The sequence below is a fragment of the Musca autumnalis genome, unplaced genomic scaffold (genome assembly GCF_047663935.1).
Source record: "Musca autumnalis isolate F117 unplaced genomic scaffold, ASM4766393v1 scaffold_1, whole genome shotgun sequence".
Lineage (NCBI taxonomy): Eukaryota > Metazoa > Arthropoda > Insecta > Diptera > Muscidae > Musca > Musca autumnalis.
In genome coordinates this window covers 260,759,242-260,780,123 of record NW_027411644.1, presented here as the reverse complement: position 1 = coordinate 260,780,123, position 20,882 = coordinate 260,759,242, and the positions used below count along the sequence as shown (strand labels likewise).

Genomic DNA, 20,882 nt, shown 5'->3' with positions numbered 1-20,882 from the left:
TTAAAATAATTAAAAGCACATTATTTATTTAAAACTTACTTGGTTCCTGTTTGTATAATATAAATATCCTTGCCTCTTACAGAGTCACCAATTTCCACCATTGTTTCGCGATTTGTTTTGTGAAACACCGAACAACCACCACTCTTTACACCCATACGTTCAGCCACTAAATTGGCCAAATCTGGATGAGAGTTGCCATGTATTATAACAATATCGGATGCTGATGTGGAATCCATATCGCTGCGACAACGCTTCGGTGGTCGTACACTACCCAATCTAGTTGAAAGAAAAGAAAAATATAAAGGGCTTAGTAAAGTGGCTGTGGGTTGTGTATACAATAAAATAACGGTAAAAAATATAACAGCGTTAACTTTTTGGAAAATGGGAACTATATACCAAGCCAAATGTAAGAACGCAAATATTTAAGTTAACTTGCTTTTAGATGGGAAAACACGGATTAGTACTTATAGGGAGAGGTGCATTATTATTTGAATCTACTGATCCAATCGGTATCCCAATTAAGTTATTGAATTTTTTATATATCTTTATGATGTTACCACACCGAAAAAAATAGTTATAACTGCTATTGCAGCAATCCGAGGAGCGGCTAAGACCAGACCGACCACGCATTTCCTAAATTAATTACATCTCACCGATGTTGATATTTGGTGGATGCGTACCTGAAAAACGGAACAAATCCATGGCCAGGGTTTCTTCCCCATTCCCGGTATTACTAAAAGGACTAGGAACAAGCATTCCGGCATATATTGCCGCTCCCATGGCGGAAAAATATACCAACACAAACACATAATTTCTGTGGTGACGGCCCCTGACCGAAGATTCTTATTCGCTATGGACAATCGTCTGACGTCCAATGGAATGACATCCCTACGGATGTGTCGCGGAACTGGATCTTCTATCACACTATGATGATTGGAATGATACGGCAGATGGAACGCTAGGAGGAACTGTCTAGTCAGCAACATATTATGTTTCCTGAGTGAATGGATCTTGGTCTCCTAATGGAGGTGATCCCCACTGGATATTTGGATTATACGCGTTGCAACTTGGAACACATTGTTTTGAGATATTTGAAAATGCCTCCATTTTGTGTCGCTAAGGAAGGAAGACTAGACTGAAGCAGCATAGTTAAGGGTGTAACTACCAATGACTTTATACAGCGCTACCAATGTTTCTTTTTCCCAACCCTTGGAGGTGCCAGCTAGTGTTCTGGGGACTTTATTCCTTTCTTCTATTTTGTTGTTGTTGTAATAGTGTTTGTTATTATGTTTGTATGTTCGTTCTTCTGTTCAATCTGGCTCTGGGTCTATCTCCAGTTCCAGGAAAGTGGCTGCATCGATGGGATGTAACCACAGATCCACTGGAGGATGAGTAGGTTTGGCTGGGCAGTTGAAAAGATGTTCTGTGTCGTGCGGGCCCATGCCACATACTAGGCAGATGTCTTGCACGGCGCGGTCGATTTCCGCCCAATAAGAATTTAGGCGACTGCAATATCCCGAGCGCAGTTGAGCCAAAACTACTCTGGTTTGTCGTGGCAGCTGACGCTCCTCAGCTGCAGTAGATGGAGGATGTATTTCGAGGACTTTACTCACACTATAATTGCTTAAGGCCTTGGCAACTGCATCCGTGTGAATACTATTTAAACCTGCTTGATATGCTTGTTGATCTAGGGGTTCTCTCCTGTATCGTTGGTCCTCTCCCTCTAGAGCATGGATATTCTTCCTGATCTGCCTGAATGTGTCGGGCCTACCCACAAGATGGTGATTGGGATGGCTCACACGGTAACATCCAAGCAGGTACTGCAGCGAAAGCATCTCATTGTGTTGTTTTACTGGAAGAATCTTTGACTCCTCATGTAGATGGTCCACTGAAGATATGAGGAGGCACCCTGTTGCTGTTCTCAGGGCGGCGTTCTGGCAAATGTGAATCCTTTTCCAATTCGTATCACATAATCTCGGGGACCAGACTGGCGCCGCATAGCTTACCACAGACCAAACTATCTCGTCATATGTGGTCAACAAGGTTTCTTTATCTGCACCCCAAGTGCTGCCGGATAGGGACTTGAGGACCTTGTTCCTACTTTTCAGTTTGTCGCAAATAGCTAAGTCGTGCACGCACGACTTGAAAGTAGTGTCGAATGTGACCCCTAATTTTGGGGCAATTTGTGGTCAGAATTCTGCTGCCGTCGATCACGACATTCAATTCTCTTCCAAACTGCGTTGTCCATGTGGTGACAGGTGGCTGTTGATTTTGTGGCGGAAATCTGCTTATTCCTGCTATTGACTATCCAACGTTTCAAGCTTGGCCGGAGGTTTGTCTGCTCAATGTCCTCAAACAGCGTGGAGTGCCTGACTGTATCAAAGGCTTTTGATAAGTCAAGCGCCATCATCACTGTTCTATCGCACGGCCGTCTCTGGTTGAGTCCTTGACAAATATGTGTGTGCTTACGGAATCCATGCTGATGATCGGCAACTTGATAGCTATTTCTGATACTGGGGAGGACTAAGGCCTCGAGGGTCTTTGCTACGGACGACAAAAGCGAAATCGATCTGTACGATTCACTTTTGCTGGCATCCTTGCCGGGCTTCCGTAGTGGGACCACCCCGCCCCTTTTCAAGGCTTCGGGAACAATGAGGGTGGATAGCGACAAGTTGAGAACTTTAGTGAGATACTCCACTCCCAGCTCACCCAGCTGCTTCAGCATTACCATGGATATTCCATCAGGGCCCAACGCTTTGGATGATTTAGCGTTCCTGATGGCATTGACAACATCATCCATTGTAAACTGTGGTGGTTCCTCCTCGGCAGGAAGAGATCTGATGCGACGTAATACTCTTCTCTTCGCCCTTTCACTCTCGGGCTGCTCGACAAACTATCGATTGAAATAACTTGCGCACCTCTTCGGGTCAGTCAACGTAACGTCGCCAAACGTGACTGAGGTCCCATCTTCGCTTCTTTCAGAGTTCGAGAGTGACTTAACCGTTGCCCACAAATCACCTATACCGGCTCCAATGTTGCAACTCTTCAGATGATTTAACCACTTGTTCCGCTTATGCTCGCCGACCAGCCTGTTAACTTCCAGTGTCAGCTCCCTGACTCTGGGGTCATTGGGGTTGGTTCGGCGAAGCTCATCACGCTCATTTGCTAATCCCGTCGCCTCTGCTGGGAAGTTTGGCCTTACTTCGGGTGTTCGACCAGCAGGGATATGGCGAGCGGCTGCAGCAGTGATGATGTCTCGAAACGTCCTTTCCGCTACCCGAACATCAGAAGGATTGGGCAGTTCTCTGAAGCAGTGATTGGTGAACTCTCTGAAACCCGGCCAATCAGCTTTCTTATGATTGACGAATGTGCGGCGTTCAGAGGTAATGAAATCGGGTGGTCTGCTAATGGAGACAATTATGGGGAGATGGTCTGATCCAAGAGAAATGACGGGTTGCCAGGTAACGTTATTTGTCAGACCAGGTGACACGATGGTTATGTCTGGCGAGCTGTGACACTCTCCTCTAATTCTGGTAGGGGCGTCCTCATTCACCGTGCAAAACGTAGAGCTGTGAATCTGTTAGCCAGCGCTGTATCTCTCTGATAGTTTCCGATGGCCGAATGACACATCTCACGATGCGCATTAAAGTCCCCCAGGACCAGACGATTATGACCTTCCAAAAGCGGGCTAATGTTAGGCACGTAATCTGAGATACAGCTATGTCTCGGCGGGATGTATACGTTCAGGCTCAAGCGAGATAGGTCTGTATTGGACAGACTGGTACAATAGGAAAGCTAATCCCCCACCTCCACTTCTGGTACGATCCTTCCTTAGCACGTTGTAACCATCGCAACGTTGTAAGCTACAGTTGTTGTTGAGCTTGGTTTCTTGCACCGTAGCGACCTTGATATTCCTCCGACTCATGAAATCTACTATTTCCTCGATCTTACCTCGGAGTCCATTGCAATTAAATTGCAAAAATGATGCATTTTCCGGGTTTGGGACAACAAGGGCTGGTGTTAAAGGCTGCATGTGCGGTTGTTGTCGAGGGGACTGCGTCGTAATCCGATGACGACTCACTGGGGACTGTATTCACACAGCATGCAGCAACATAGTCCTTGTCGTAGTCCCTCACGTGGACAAGTCTAGAGCAACCCCTTAGATGCACCCACTCCTGACATCTAATGCATCTTACCGAAGGCTGAATGTGGGTGAAGATGCGGATGTGACAAACCAAGCACAAATATATTGGTCCAAAAGGATTCGGAGCAGGTATTCCGGGATATGCTGGTCCCAACACAGAAAAACGAAACAAATACAAACATATCGCTCATTTACTCAAAGAGTGGCATAACTCAAAAAATGGGTTTTTTGAGTTAGCAATTTCTATTTTTTTTACGACTTCTACTTTATCTTGTGTCAAATTTTCAAGTTAATATCTCTAAATCTCAACGAGTTACAGTGTATTTTCTAGGAGTTTCGCATAAATCATCAAACAAGCTTTTTGCATTTATGAAGCACTAAAACACTTCAAGTCATGTTTGATCTTGCTCAGAAATGTAGCACTGACATCTGACTAGTTCTCTGCAAAATATGGTCCAACTAGTTATTTTAGTTTTTGTGTAATAATTTTTTTAAGTCGGGAAGTCAAATTTCAATCTACAACTTAAAACGCGTTTTTCTCGAAACTTGATTTTTTGAAATGTGTCACTATTTGAGTAAATGAGCGATATGTACACTGAGGTGGCAGCCGCTGGCCGGAACAATGATGTTGTGTAGTTCCGGGTCAATCCGGTACAAAGAACCCGCTGCCGTGGGATTCTATTTTGTGGTTTATATCTGTGCCGTGCGACGAGAAGTGGAGAAGATATTCGAAGATTTCATGTCCAGGAAGTGAAAAGTGGCATGGATGACTTTGTAAGGGATAATGTAAGATTGGTCCGGAAATAAATTATTCATTGTGGCTAAGTAGTTAGAAATCCGATTGTAATATCCATCTGTTTCAATTTCAAGATTATATAGTATACATTTAGCAAAAAAAAAAAATAAACAATAGGCTCGAATTTCCCCCATTCTGACACAATAAGCTTCAAATGAACCCTTTGAGGGTAACGTCTTTGGGCATTTCAGGTGACGATATAAATTTTGGAATATAAATTCCCTCCCTTATACAAAGGTGTTAAACTTGTTATTTATTATATTCCTTTATTATATTATATTTAACAGATTTTGTTCTGCGTAATATTATATGCTGATGTTTGGTGCTGGCTGGCGGTCACCACCATCGCCCTACTACACAGATTTATCTTACTTGTTGTTATTATTAAATTCTAAAGCTTTTTAGAAAATGGTCTTCTTTACTTGTTTCCAAAATTCCAACCTTAATCACTGCCAAGTTTAACAATGTTGTGAAATATAGTTGAAAAGTTTGACATTATTTTAGAACCATGGAAACAACGATAAACAATGTGTTTCCCAAATTGTTGCATTGTTTGGAAAAACTTTTCTATGGCATATTGTGAAATACTTTAAGCTTTAATACTTAATAACAAAATCATTGCCCAGTTTAAATGTGTTATATTTATGAGGTCGAAAACAATGTCTCATTTAAGGGGAAAAATGTCGTCTTAAAGGATAAAGAAAACAAACAACAACTTCGTAGCCGAAATACCGATACATTATCTCCATATTCACCAAACTCCTTTTTTCTGTCTGAAACGCAATAACGTAATTTATGTGCTGGTATGTAGGCAGCAACAGCGGCAACAACATAAACCATATAACCCAATGAACTATATTTTTAATACACGTGGGCCAACGTTGATTCCAGAAAATACCTTACTTTGCAGCGAGTAGTAAAACAAACAAATGAGAAATGTTTAACGTTCGTTAGTTCAATGTTGGGAAGTTGTGTACTGCCTACAACAACTTTATTCCAGGATATTAATAGCAATTAAAAAATAACACGATATTTATAGGTGGAAAATGTTCAAATACTGTTGTCTGTTCAGAGTTAAACAAACTTTATCGCACATGCGAAAATTTTTGAATAATAATCGTCATAAAACTTGTGCAACACACAACAAACTAAAAATGAACTAACAACAGCGTTACGATAGCTACAAGCCGCGAACGAAAACAAAAACTTCCTTGAATGTAGACCAAGCAAACTGAAACTAAACTTCTTCACTATTGCTCACTTTAGTGCAACTCTCGCAGGCATCGAAGTAAAAGAATAATTTATGCGAGAGGTAGAAAAGCAATTCGTATTGGAATTTATTGATCAAACAGTGTAAACAAATTTGCAAAATGTCAGTGGAATGAAGACATAAGAAAAGTGAAAAAGCAAAAAGGAATTTCCAAGATATAAAGCTCTAAAGAGCTAAGGAGAAACGTCAAAACGACCATCACTCAGTCAGTCAATAAAGTGTTTTTAAAAGTGAAACTCAACTCAATTGAAAGCTAAAAATAAAATAGAAAATTTCAATTTCAACTCATCAAAGTAAATAACAAGAACACAGATTTTACCTTGGAGATTATTACAAGACGGTGTTTTAAGTTTACGCCTAACAATATGCAATAGAATTTCATTGGTTGACGCCTCCTAAAAATATACTTCCTACACATTCGCATAACCAAATAAAGTGGTAAATTGAAAAGAAAACAACTGCAACATCAACGAAAGTAAAATATTTTTGCACGCAAGAAAAAGTTCAAGTGGATTTTCTTAAGGGTCATTGCACCAGGCGTTGAAGACTTACTCAGTCCAACGTATGTAATATGAAAAGCCCTTAAAGTATGCATTTTTATAGTAGTTCATATTTGAAATGTAATTTAAATAACCCCATGTTTTATGCAGGAAAATATGACGTTATTACAACAAGAGTGACATGTAAGCAACAGAAAAAATGGGTGATTCAGGTAAGAAGAACTCAATGGAAATAAAAATCATGTGTAAGACTAAACTCAAATGGTTCCATATGAGAACAATGTAAATGCTCATTACGATTAATAAAATTTATGGATGGAAATAGAAATTTTTTGGAAGGAAGTATGGATTCGCGCCGAAAAAAATTGTACCGTTCTAACTAGAGCCGAATACAAAACTTGTTGCCAAAAATTTAAAAACAATCTCAGACGAGTCCTTAAACAGATCTCTTTCTAAACTTTGTGTGGAAGGACACAAAAGACTGGTTCGATAGAAATAAAACGATCTACAGGAAGTATTGACTTGCCCCGAAAAAAATGCGCAGCAGGGCCCGCGCGAATAGCTTTTTGGAAAAATTTACAAAGGGATCCGAGATAAGCTGTTAAACTGCACTTTTCACAAATTTTATGTGGGAGGTAACCGAAAAGCCCGATACATGACTAAATGAAATAATACTATGTGCAAAGTTCGGACAAATCAGAAACTCACTGCGAGAGTTATCTTGCGGATTTGCCATTTTAGTTGGTGCATTATCCATTATCTCATGAAGTGTGGACTTGCCCCCGAAAAAATGTATCGTCGTAGGGACCGCAGGGACAACGGCTGACTTCTGTATCGTCAGTTGCTTGGCAAATGACTACAAATGTGTGAAGTATTATGTCTCATAACACCGTAGCACTTAACAACTGCGAAGCTACGTGTTTCAATCAAAACTTCAAAATTGCACATTTTTAACGCAGGTAAAAAGCATTTCTGATGCATTTTGTTGCATTTTCGAGGAACAATGAATGAGTGTGCAACTGAAATATTTTGACGATGTTTAAACAACACAAAACAACTGACGATACGGATGTCAGCCAACCTGCTGAAAAAAATTCAAGAGGGAGGTACCCGAAGAAGTGGACCGATATAGTCCACATTCCAACCTGATACATGACTGGATGAAATAATATGATGTGCAAATTCTGCACTAATCAGAAACTCCCTGCAAGAATTACTTGCGAATTTGTCATTTTTATTGGTGCCGTCAGGGTTTCTTGGAACTTTTAAGCCAACAACTCAGGAAGTATGGACTTGCGCAAGAAAAAATTTTTGCTGTCGTAAAGGGAGCCGCAAGGACAACTTACTGAAACAAATTTCAAAATGATCCGAGAGGAGCTCTTAAATTTCACTTTTTCCGAATTTTGTACGAGAGGTACCCGAAGGAGTGGACCGGAAGTAATGTTACCATCTTAGAACTTAAACGAAGTTTGGACAAAATGTTACGAATGCCAAATTTTGCTTCGTTCGAGTTATCGTGCGCACCAGCTAGACAGACGGACGGATATTGTTCAATCGACACCAAATTGTCTGAAACAGATTTCGTCCAGATTATTAATTTGATGAGGGTGTAAAAATCGAAAAACAATCTCGATATGAAATATCACAAACGTATTTTTTGTGAGACAATCAGCGCTCAAATCAAAAGATGGCAAAGCTTAAACAATCGCAAAAGGACTCCAGAATGTGTTAAATGTGCTTAACCTGTATGAATCAATTCTGATAATTGTTGACTGTAACAAACATTCGAAGGGAAAGTCACCCCACGTCCAAGTTCAGCAACTTGTGCTGGATTTCGTTCTTCGCGTTGTCATGGACGATTAGCTCCACAGGGCGACCAAATCACCAAACCTTTTGTGAAGGATTTGATGAGTATGAGTAATTATTAAAATTATTAAAAATTTAGAGCAGTCTTCACCAACGACAAAAAATGGATTAAAGAAACAGGCGGTCGCGACGTCAAGTTTCTGTTCCGACACTTCACTGAGTGGCCTGAGAGCCCTTTTGGGAAGGTTATGCAGATTCCAAACATTTGGAACGGAATCTCGGAACTCTTGTGTCATTCTAGCTCCTCTTGGCCTGAGAGCCCTTTTGGGAAGGTTATGCAGATTCCAAACATTTGGAACGGAATCTCGGAACTCTTGTGTCATTCTAGCTCCTCTTGGCTATATTCTGATGCTTGCAACCAGGAGAAAGTCTCGTAAAACATATTTATTCATTTCTTACTGTTGGACTGATCATTGGTTCAGTAGTAAATTTTTCCGCAATGAGATTGGAGAAAGGGAACAAATTCCTCACGAAAATTTTTTCATGAGTGCCCTGTATAGCATCCAAAAAAAAAAAATAAGATTAGACGCAAAAATATTGCACTGATACGTCTTTTGTTTGCGGGAAGGTTATGTTCGGAGATGGGTTTTATCGGTCCACGTTTTGGTATAGCCCCAGATTTCACCACCAGATTTCATGTATTTTTGTCTTAATTGAAAATAATATAGAAACGGTACCACATGATTTCACATACAGTCGAAATCGCTTATAACGACGGTCAAGGACCCGACAGAAATGATGGGCATAAACGATATGTCGTTCTAATTATACCCTCAGCATTTATGCTAACGAGGGTATATACACTTTCATACGGGCAAAATGTGCCTCATCGAAATAATGGTTTTAGACCCCAAGTATGTTTGGACGAAATGTGTTTCAGACAATTTGGAGTCGATTGAGCAATGTCCGTCCGTCTGTCTATCTGGCTGGCTGGCTGGAGCGCACGATAACTCTCGAACGGATGAACCGATTCGGTTCAAATGGCTTTCGTAATATTTTGCCCAAACTTAGTTTAAGTTCGAAGATGGGCAATATCGGTCCACTCCTTCCGGTACCTCCCCCAAAAAAATTCGGAAAATTTGTGCGCACGATAACTCTTGAATGGAGTAACCTATTTGTTCCATTCTTTGCCCATCGTGAAATGTGTACCAGACTTAGATAATGTTCCAATATAGACTAAATCGGCCCACTCCTTCGGGTACCTCCCACACAAAATTTCGGAAAAGTTCAGTTCATGGCCATCTCTCGAATCGCTCTGATTTTTGTTTTAGTAACTTGTATTCACTGCCCTCCATACGACGGTACAAGTTTCATTAAGGGCAAGTCCATACTTCCTGAGAAAATAGCCTGAAAGTTGCAAAAAATCCCTATGACACCGTGTGAGGTGGTTGGTGCGCAAGATAACTCTAGAACGGATCTGCCGATTCGGTCCAAAATTTGGCCTTAGTAATATTTTGTCCAAACATAGTTTAAGTTTGAATATAAGCCATATCGGTCCACTCCTTCAGATACCTCCCCCACTAAAGTTCAAAAATGTTCGGAAAATTTGTTCATACGGTAACTCTTGAAGGGAGTGGCCGAATTGGTCCCTCCTTGACACATCCTAATATATCTACTAGACATAGATCAGATCAGCATTCGATGCCTCAATTACGATGGTAAAAGTTTTTTCAGTGGCAAGCCCATACTTCTTGAGCACCAACGGGTGTAAAACGCCCTATGGCACCATATGTATGGCACCCACTTCCATAATGGTCAAAGTAGATCCATTCCTTTTAGTATCTCCTCCGCAAAACTTTTGATCTCTAATCCTAATGAACATTTTTGTCGGTTCAAATTCCCAAAATTTAAAAAGAAAACCCCTAAATACATACGTTTTTTTGGGAACAAATTGTTTCAATATATACAGGCTGAGGGTATATCTCTATCGGCAAAGCCGACTGATACTTTTTTTCTTGTTTTTATTTGTTTTATGTGGGCTATAAAGGTCCGCAGATATTGGACTATTGGCGACTATTGGATTTCGTCGTTATATATGATGACGCTATAGCGATTTCGACTGTAATTTGTTTCTTTTTATTTAGAATTTCGGTCATAATCGACTGTAATTTGGCCCCATGACTACTCCACCAACTTAAGGGGTTATGGCCACTTACAAATTTTACAAATTCGAAACATTTTTTATTGATTCATTTTAAAGTACAGATAGAATAGAATATGTTGCAGCCTATCGGACAAAAATTAGCTGAGATATGAGCGTTAGAAAGAGAACATTTATTGTGATTTTCACGTAACATCGAAGTTTTAAACGCGGTTTTCTCGAAATGGCATTTTTGAATGCAGTGCCCACTGTAGCTTAAAAATGATCCGATCTTCGTAAGTTTTTGTGGTATTTATATACATATAAAAAGCTTGTAGTTAAGCGATAGACTTTGTTTTAAAAAATTTTTTTCGTATTGATGGAGGAAAAACTGCTCATTTCTTTAGTTAAAATCGAAATTTTCATTTTGACAGTCCATTTTTTTAAAGTACGAGATTATTAGGTTCTTAATGATCCAACAAAAACATATGCTGTTCGGTTTATTCGTTTTCGCGCTACAGTGCTCACCGCAAACTGCTTTAGTAAAAACAGTGTTTTGTAGGCGCCCATTTGTTACAACACTGTGCAATATTTTTCAACAAAAAAATTTTCGAAAGTATCTCACGGTGTGACATTTCAGATAAAAACAAAATATTATAAAAAACATTGTCGGTCAAAATTACATGTCATGTTCTACATTTCTTATAATTTCCCATATTTTCCAGTGGTCAAAAACTTCTCAACAAAAATAGTGGGCCTTTTGTTATAGCCCCCATATAACAGTAGCACCCGATTTCAGGATTATTAAAGTTTTTGTCTACATGTTTGGGCCAAATTTGCTGTGATGACTATTCCGAGTGGTCAGAAAACTTCCCTCACCACAAACTGTGGACATTCGTACCTTCGTAACAAAAAGAAACCCAATTATTTTTATTATTGTAATTTACAATATTCTCCAAGAGTGTGTCATTTATACAAATGATCATAAGTACATATAAATGACGGCCTCTTGGAGAAAATTGTAAATTGAAATATAAAAAAATTAATATAACCCCGCATTATTGGAGATTTCATGCAGAATTATTTTAGGATGATTAAAAAAACCGCAAGAATCTTTCATCCTCATATCATTAATTGTCGCCTGAAACTGAGAACCTTGACACAGCCTCATCAAACCACATAAAATGCGATTTTACAGACTGTGAACTTACAAATCGACTTGAAAACCACAAACGAAAAAACCGATTTCCTCACTATTCCAAGTATTTATTGAGTATAATAGGGCATTCGAAAACAGAACTGCGATTTGGCAGCATTGTCGGGGAGATTTGTATATTCATAACTTGCTTCTCAGATTTCCGAATGTTTGTTGGTGGAATAAATATCCAATGATGCCACTATCTTACGGTATATAACATGGCGATCTTGCGTTATCCGTTCACTCACGACCTTCGATTTTTAGCGAGTGTCGGCCTCGATTGAATTCATTAAACCAGTTTTTCATAGTGCTATATTAAGGTCCTTTATAGACATACAATGATTTAATTATCCGCCGTGATTATCAACGTTGAAAGTTGTGAAAAATTATCGGACGAAAATATTCACAAAAAATTTCTTTTTTTTTTTGCAGTGATTTTTCAAAGTCACGGTAAACAACTCAACACAAACTTTTCAATGGAAATGTAAGATGACATCTGGCAAGTCTGCGTATTGCCTAGGCCAGAAACTGTTTTAGTTTCCCTCGTATGCAAATATTGGAGCACTCCTTTCGATAGTTAGATCATAGGATTTTTTAAAACTTTGGACCGCCTGTGAAATGTTCAAAACGATCCTCAAACAACCCTTAATGTGGACATCTTTGATCGTATCAAGATTTATATACCATCGTCAGCCTAAAGGCTGATAGTATAATTATGTGGACCCAATTTTGGAGGTGACAGATGAAACTCAGGGCTTTGGTTTTGGCATTTCCCCCTGTAGAGGACTAACAGATAAAGATAGCGTACTCCTAATACTAGCGAATTGAAGGAGTACATTCCCATGGTTTTTAATTGGCGAACTATTAAAACCTCTTGTAAATTAAATAATTGCGCTACTGCAGCTTTACCAACAACCTGATCTACTCTTACTCCAATTACTGGGGTAGTCTTAAAACAGTTGAATCGGTAAATATCAATACCTTTTTTCGATTATAAAGCTGTTTTTGTCATCTCTTTACGCTCAAAGTTGTTCTACGATATGTCTTTGCAAGATGGCATTATGACAGAACTACTCCAAACACTTCAATATCAGACGTGGTTTAAGCAATTAAAAAAGTATCAGTCGGCTTTGCCGACAGAGATATACCCTCAGCCTATGTGAAATTGAAACTTTCATCTACGGACAGATCGAATGTATTTAGGGTCTTTTCAGAATTATGTGGTCCTTTTTGGGCATTTGAACTTGCCCACAAAAATGTGGAATAGGATTAAAGTTCAAAAGTGTTGCGGAATAGGTACTTAAGACAGACACTACATCATATGGTGCCATATCCGAAATTTTGTGTGGGATTTACCCGAAGGAGTGGGCATATATAGTCCATATTCGATCCTGATCTATATGTGGTAGGAATATTAGGATGGGTAAAGTATGGACCAAATCGGGCACACCCTTCAAGAGTTATCGTGCGCAGAATTTTTCCGAATATTTTTGAACTTTTGTGGGAGAGGTACCTGAAGCAGTGGACCGATATGAACAAATAAACATAACAAAAACACTGTTACAACAACAACAACAACCGATATGGCTTATCTTCGAACTTAAACTAAGTTTGGACAAAATATTACGAAGGTCAAATATTGCACCGAATCGGCAGATCCATTCGAGAGTTATTTTGCGCTCCAACCACTACACACGATGTCATAGGGGTTTTTTTTTGCAACTTTCAGGCTATTTTCTCAGGAAGTATGGACTTGCCCCAAATGAAACTTGTACCATTGTATGGGGGGTAGTGAATACAAGTTGTTACAACAAAAATCAAAGCGATTCTAGAGCAGGTCCGAAATTTTGTGTGGGAGGTAACCGAAGGAGTGGACCGATAGAGTCCATATTAGAACATCATCTAAGTCTGGCAGAAATTTCGCAATGTGCAAAGTACGGACCAAATCGGTTACTCCCTTCAAGAGTTATCGTGCGCATACATTTTCCGAATATTTTTAAACTTTTGTGGGGTAGAACCGGAAGGAGTGGGCCGATATAACCCATCTTCGAACTTAAACTAAGTTTGGACCAGATCGGTGATCCGTTCGAGAGTTATCGTGCACTCCAGCCAGCCAAATAGAAGGACATGGCTAAATCAACTCCAAATTGTCTGAAACGGATTTCGTCCAAATATACTTGGGTCCAAAACCATTATTTCGATGAGGCACGGGATTATTACGTCGTATATAGATGTTGTATGAGATGTATAAACATATTAAATTAGAAAGGTTAAGCTGGTTAATTCATCTTATGACAAGTTAAGTATTCGAAAATTGACCATTTGTCGGCTTATGCAGAAAGGAAAGAATAGAACTTCAAGTGAAAAAAGAATTGGCCATAGTAGTATATTCCACGTCCGGCCCCAATAACAAACGCTTTGTTATAGCAAAGAAAGTAACTAAAATTATGAGTGTAACTGTCCTTAAAAGGAATATTTATGGAAAACGTATGTATAAACCACAATTCTGTACCCACATGCCAAACGAAATTACTACGTATTTTGTTAACAACAAAAACCCCATTTAACCTTAAAGCTCAACATGTATTACAAAGGTGTGCGATAGTGTCATGGCACGACACTTGAATTAAATGCACAGCAATTAAAATGCAAATCCTGGCGGTATTCAAAACTAACAACCAAACAACACCAACTATTATGAGTTGTGAGATAAATGACGGCACGCATTCATGGAAAACCGAACGTGTCAAAAGTAAAACAGTTTTGCCCATGAAACGCCATTGGGAGGAAAAACGATATGACGGTGGGATTTAGCCAACCATTGTAAGCAAAATAGAAGGTGATTCTACCAACCCGCCACAAGTAAAAAAAATATGGGGACCAACGCGCGAGAGTGAGTAAATTATCAACGTCAATTGAAATGTCTTAGGTTAGATAGAAACTGGCTTATACACAAAGGTTATGGGAGGTACTTTATTCTTCTTCTAAGGATAATGGAAGTTCAAAGAAGACTAAGTTTCTGTGTGGTTGAATGTAGGTCGCCATAATATTGAAAAAATAAGTGTGTGTGTGTGTTTCATTAGAAGATATCACATAACCAATAAGTGTTCTTCACTTTATGATAGCGCCGGAAATTTGAAAAAGCCATTTCCCATATCCTCGCAACAATTTAATTACAATTCAATAAAGGTTGAAAAAATGAATTGGATTTAGAGGCTCAACACCTTTATGGCGTTGGTAAGTGAATTTAGATTCACAGTATCTTTGGAATAGACCACAAGTAAAGTTGTGGAAAGTAAATCTTAAGGGATTAATATTTAAAACAAAAATTATTATGTTGGGTGTAGCAAAGGATCCTTTGGAGCATACTAGCATGTATGAACGTATGGAAGAGGGTAAATATAAAATAACGAAAGCGTATTTGGGAACACAAGATGAAGTGACCATGCACTCGTGCATATTAAAAATTGTTAGTAGGACTATGATTTTTAGAAGTTTGGACCGATTGTCGCAGGAGGTATAGACTTCCCACGAAAAAAAACATAACGTTGCAATTAGAACAAAAAGACTAACTTCGTTAAAAACTCCATAACCATCACGAGTCCTTAAACTGCAAATAAGCGAAAATTTTGAACTATTGTGAGGGAAATACCGGAATCAGTTGTCAATCTTCGAACTTGAATTAAGGGAAATATTACGATGAGAAAATATTGACCAATTTCAATCACTCCTTTCAAATGTTATATTAGACGCCATCCTTTTCAGTTGGTTGCCGTTTGATTTTTTGTAAAGCGTGCAAAGTTTGGACCGAACCAGTAAATCTGTTCGAAAGTTATCGTGCGGACGGATAAGGCTAAATCATCAAATTGTCTGAAACGAATAAAACATAACTTTAAACCTTTCTGTTTACTTCTAATTGCAGACAGTGAAGGCAGCGATGGAGAGGGTGGTATGGGAAATGTTTCACGAGTCATTATCCGACCAGCGGGTGTAAGTGGCAAAGCGAAAAGGGGACAAATCTGCTTCGATGCTGCATTCGAAACTGGTAACCTGGGCAAAGCAAATTTAATTGGAGAATTTGAATACGATCTATTTCTACGGCCGGATACCTGTAATCCTCGCTTTCGATTTTGGTTTAATTTTACGGTGGACAATGTAAAACAGGATCAAAAGGTCATATTTAATTTAGTGAATTTAAGTAAATCGCGTAATCTCTTCAATGCAGGGCTAACACCTCTGGTAAAGTCATCTTCACGTCCCAAATGGCAACGTTTGCCAAAGAAACATGTCTTCTATTATCGTTCGCCACATCATCAAAATCATTATGTACTGAGTTTTGTCTTCTGTTTTGACAAGGAAGATGATGTCTATCAGTTTGCATTGGCACCACCCTACAGCTATTCACGTTTGCAGTCGTACCTGAATGTTATTGAGGCGCGTCAAAATCAGGTGGAGAAAAAATTTGCAAAGACGGTGTTGACAAAGTCGTTGGTAAGTTAATTGAGGTTTGGAAGTGATGCATTTTAGAAAATTTTAATTTCGGTTCTTGGTTTCAGCAAAATCGCAACGTGGACTTAATCACCATTGACCATGTCACCGGAAAAATGAAAACAAATCGCATTGACCGCAGCTTCATTCGTGTCATTGTCATTCTGTGCCGTTCCCATCCCAATGCCAGTCCTGCATCCTTTATGTGCCAAGGTTTTTTGGAATTTTTGTTAAGTAGCCATAATATAGCGAAAATATTACGTGAAAATTTCGTATTCAAAATTGTGCCAATGGTCAATCCGGATGGGGTGTTTTTGGGCAATAATCGCTGCAATCTTATTGGCCAGGATATGAATCGTGTGTGGCAAGTGGCAACGGAATTTTCACATCCTGAAATATATGCCATCAAGAATATGCTAAGGGAAATTGATAATTCAGATGTGAGTATTTCAAAAATTCAGATTTTTGACTGGTGTCAATGCCAATTGATAAACATACACAAGTAGGTCAAAGGTCAATAGTTTTAAACAGAGGACATCAATATTTTACTCGAAGTCATCATGATGAAAAGTCAATGGTATCAACTATTGGACAAGATATTTGAACAGAAGTCGATGATATTGACCATAGAATTGTATGGTATTGACCAGAGGTCATTGGTATTGACCAGAGGTCATTGGTATTGACCAGAGGTCAATGGTATTGACCAGAGGTCAATGGTATTGACCAGAGGTCAATGGTCTTGTCCGGGAGTCAATAATATTTGACCAGGATTCAATAATATTTTACCAGAGATCAATGGTATTGACCAGAGTTCAATAGTATTTGACCAGAGTTCAATAGTATTTGACCAGAGTTCAATAGTATTTGACCAGAGGTCAATGGTATTGACCAGAGATCAATGATATTAACCAGAGGTCAATGGTATTGACCAGAGGTAAATGGTATTGACTAGAGGTCAATGGTATTGACCAGAGGTCAATGGTATAGACCAGAGGTCAATGGTATTGACCATAGGTCAATGGTATTGACCATAGGTCAATGGTATTGACCAGAGGTCAATGGTATTGACCAGAGGTCATTGGTATTGACCAGAGGTCAATGGTATTCACCAGAGGTCAATGGTATTGACCAGAGGTAAATGGTATTGACTAGAGGTCAATGGTATTGACCAGAGGTCAATGGTATAGACCAGAGGTCAATGGTATAGACCAGAGGTCAATGGTATTGACTAGACGTCAATGGTATTGACCAGAGGTCAATGGTATTGACCAGAGGCCAATGGTATTGACCAGAGGTCAATTGTATTGACCAGAGGTCAATGGTATTGACCAGAGGTCAATGGTATTGACCAGAGGTCAATGGTATTGACCAGAGGTCAATGGTATTGACCAGAGGTCAATGGTATTGACCAGAGGTCAATGGTATTGACCAGAGGTCAATGGTATTGACCAGAGGTCAATGGTATTGACCAGAGGTCAATGGTATTGACCAGAGGTCAATAGTATTGACCAGAGGTCAATGGTATTGACCAGAGGTCAATGGTATTGACCAGAGGTCAATGGTATTGACCAGAGGTCAATGGTATTGACCAGAGGTCAATGGTATTGACCAGAGGTCAATGGTATTGACCAGAGGTCAATGGTATTGACCAGAGGTCAATGGTATTGACCAGAGGTCAATGGTATTGACCAGAGGTCATTGATATTGACCAGAGGTCTTTGGTATTGACCAGAGGTCAATGGAATTTACCAGAGGTCAATGGTATTGACCAGAGGTCAATGGAATTTACTAGAGGTCAATGGTATTGACCAGAGGTCAATGGTATTGACCAGAGGTCAATGGTATTGACCAGAGGTCAATGGTATTGACCAGAGGTCAATGGTATTGACCAGAGGTCAATGGTATTGACCAGAGGTCAATGGTATTGACCAGAGGTCATTGGTATTGACCAGAGGTCAATGGTATTGACCAGAGGTTAATGGTATTGATAAAAGGTCAATGGTATTGACCAGTGGTTAATGGTATTGACCAGAGATCAATGGTATTGACCAGAGATCAATGGTATTAACCAGAGGGTCAATGGTCTTGACCTGGAGTCAATAATATTTGACCAGGGTTCAATGGTATAGACCAGGGGTCAACAATATTTGACCAGATGTCAATGGTATTGACCAGAGATCAATGATATTAACCAGAGGTCAATAATATTAACCAGAGGTCAATGGTATTAACCAGGTGTTAATGATATTGACCAGGGGTCAATATTATTTGACAAGAGGTCAATTCTTTTAACCAGAGGCCAATTCTATTGAACAGAGGTCAATGGTATTTGACCAGATATCAATAGTATATGACCAGAGATCAATAGTATATGGACAAAGGTCAACAGTATATGACCAAAGGTCAATAGTATTTGACCATAAGTCAGTGGTATTGACCAAAGGTCAATAGTACATGACCAGAAATCAATAGTATTTGTCCAGAAGTCAATAGTATTTGACCAGAAGTCAATAGTATTTGACCAGAGGTTAATGGTATTGACCTGAGATCAATGGTATTACCCAGAATTCAATGGTATTGCTCAGAGGTCAATGGGATTGATCAGAGGTCAATAGGATATGACCACAGGTCAATAGTGTACGACCAAAGGTCAATAATATATGACCAGAAGTCAATAGTATTTGACAGTGTAGGTCAATGGTATTGATATGAGGTCATTGACAAGAGGTCAAACGTTGGAAGACCAAACGTTGAAAAGGAAGAACGTTCCTTCGTTCCGCAATCTTTAGCAAAACAACATATTTTGACATCATTCTTTTATCCCCTTTAAGATTCCCATAGCACAACAAAGGCACTAATTACCTCTTTATCCCCCCTCTTTCCCCCCTCTTTCTCATTTGCAGTCATATCAAATAGATTTTGTCATTGATTTACATTCTCACACAAGTCTTCATGGTTGTTTTATTTATGGCAATACCTACGAGGATGTCTATCGCTATGAAAGGCATTTGGTATTCCCGCGGCTGTTTGCAGGAAATGCACCTGATTATGCGGCGAACAATATGATTTTCAATGCTGACGAAAAGAAATCTGGTTGTGCTAGACGTTTTTGTTGTGAACGTTTAAGTGATACGGTGAACGCTTATACCTTGGAGATATCAATGGGAGGTCATTATCTAAAGGATGGAAAAACTGTGGCCCTTTACAATGAGGAAGGATGTAAGTAGAGAGAAAGAGAATATACTATAAACTAAAAAAAAAATAAAATAATTTCAGATTATCGCTGTGGCCGTAACTTAGCTAGAACATTTTTACAATATTATCGTTTTATAAATGTCCTGCCGCTGCCATTACCCACAGAGGTGCGACAAAAGAAGCGACGCCCTAGAACCCATCAATCGAGATCACGTTCTAAAACCCGCTACGAAGTTAAACCACGGCCCAAAACTACACGCTGCTATGCTCCCATATCGTATACGAATTTATCAATTTGTTATGATTCAGGGGGTTCTTCAGATGAGGGAGGTTTTTCACCAACCCGTGCAGTGGCTCCGGGTAGTAGTCATTTCAGTGGTTATCGTAATTATCGTCGTGTAGCAAGTTCAACAACAATACCCTCAACATCAAGTCAGCATCAACAGACCCACGATCAATTCGCCCTGTTACGCATTAAATCTGGACGTTTAGATTTGGCTCATGATGCTCTGCTGCACGATTATTGTGGCAAATCAAAAAGTCAATCACCCGAGAAACAGACTCGCTTTGAGGTACCAGTTAATGTACCACCAAAACCATATCTTTCGATAATCGATTTAAATCAGTTGACGAGAGGAAGTCTGAAAATGAAATCGGCAAGTTTCGAGGATTAATTACGATTTATAACGATTAAGATGTTATTTAGTGGAATTTACATTTCTTCTTTATCCAAGTTTACATTTTTTCTATGCTTCGGCTTGTACAAAATGTATTTCCGATATAAAATAAATGCTTCCAGCCACAACATTTAAACATAGAGTTTGTATTTTTTGATAATGGAACATTAGTTAAGAAGTGCTTAGTTTGTCACCATAGAAAATAAAGAATTTCTATTCATCGGATGAAGCCAGGGAGCCTCCGAAATTGCATTTTTTGACACTCAAACGACATCATTGAATGTATATCAACTGACCAAAAGAGTTCATGGTAGCAATTAACAGTTCAAGACCGATGGCGACATAGGCTGACTTCCGTGTCTTCAGTCGCTTGGCAAATGACTGCAAACGTATGAAGGATTATGTTTCTTAATGCCGTTGTACTTAATAGCCAGCTACGTGCTTCAAAACGTCAAAAATACGAATTTTTATGCAGGTAAAAAGCAAACATATATCATTTTTTTCTGATGCATTTAGTTGCATTTTCCAGGAACAATGTATGAGTGTGCAACTGAAATATTTCGACGAAGTTTAAACAACACAAAGCAAATAACCATACGGAAGTCAGCCATACTGATAAGGAATATGCCTCGGTTGATTAGCAAAATGTATCTAGATGGATGCAT

The 20,882-nt window shown here is 39.2% G+C and overlaps 2 protein-coding genes across 26 annotated transcripts in view; one reads left to right on the top strand and one right to left on the bottom strand.

Moving 5' to 3' along the window:
* Positions 1–20,882, bottom strand: part of LOC141389461 (phosphoribosyl pyrophosphate synthase-associated protein 2) — a 52,127-nt gene that overhangs the window by 15,696 nt on the left and 15,549 nt on the right. For 14 of the 21 annotated variants that reach the window (XM_073960959.1, XM_073960961.1, XM_073960969.1 and 11 more), the window contains one exon: positions 40–276. In XM_073960959.1, the coding sequence (XP_073817060.1) occupies positions 40–276 (237 nt within the window). Of the gene's footprint in view, positions 1–39; positions 277–5,312; positions 5,410–5,838; positions 6,056–6,104; positions 6,217–20,882 lie in introns of those variants that run through there. The other 7 variants (XM_073960963.1, XM_073960971.1, XM_073960973.1 and 4 more) reach the window with 6 other exon arrangements.
* LOC141389460 (cytosolic carboxypeptidase 6) lies at positions 6,094–20,357 on the top strand. Of its 5 annotated transcripts, none has more exons than XM_073960952.1 (6): positions 6,094–6,797; positions 6,861–6,922; positions 15,777–16,345; positions 16,411–16,782; positions 19,249–19,564; positions 19,622–20,357. In XM_073960952.1, exons 2-6 carry the CDS (start codon positions 6,910–6,912, stop codon positions 20,212–20,214), a joined length of 1,863 nt encoding a protein of 620 aa, XP_073817053.1. In that variant the 5' UTR covers positions 6,094–6,797; positions 6,861–6,909; the 3' UTR covers positions 20,215–20,357. The 5 variants fall into 5 exon arrangements, with proteins under 5 accessions (XP_073817053.1, XP_073817055.1, XP_073817057.1 ...); XM_073960954.1 differs by having other exon boundaries at positions 6,316–6,772; XM_073960956.1 differs by lacking the exons at positions 6,094–6,797; positions 6,861–6,922 and adding an exon at positions 14,615–14,747.

Coding starts and splice junctions, on each gene's coding strand:
- LOC141389460 (XM_073960951.1), top strand. CDS start 15,189: ATGTTGGGTGTAGCAAAGGATCCTTTGGAGCATACTAGCATGTATGAA. Junction 15,250..15,776: donor GTATGAACGTATGGAAGAGG/GTAAATATAAAA, acceptor TTCTAATTGCAG/ACAGTGAAGGCAGCGATGGA. Junction 19,565..19,621: donor CCTTTACAATGAGGAAGGAT/GTAAGTAGAGAG, acceptor AAATAATTTCAG/ATTATCGCTGTGGCCGTAAC.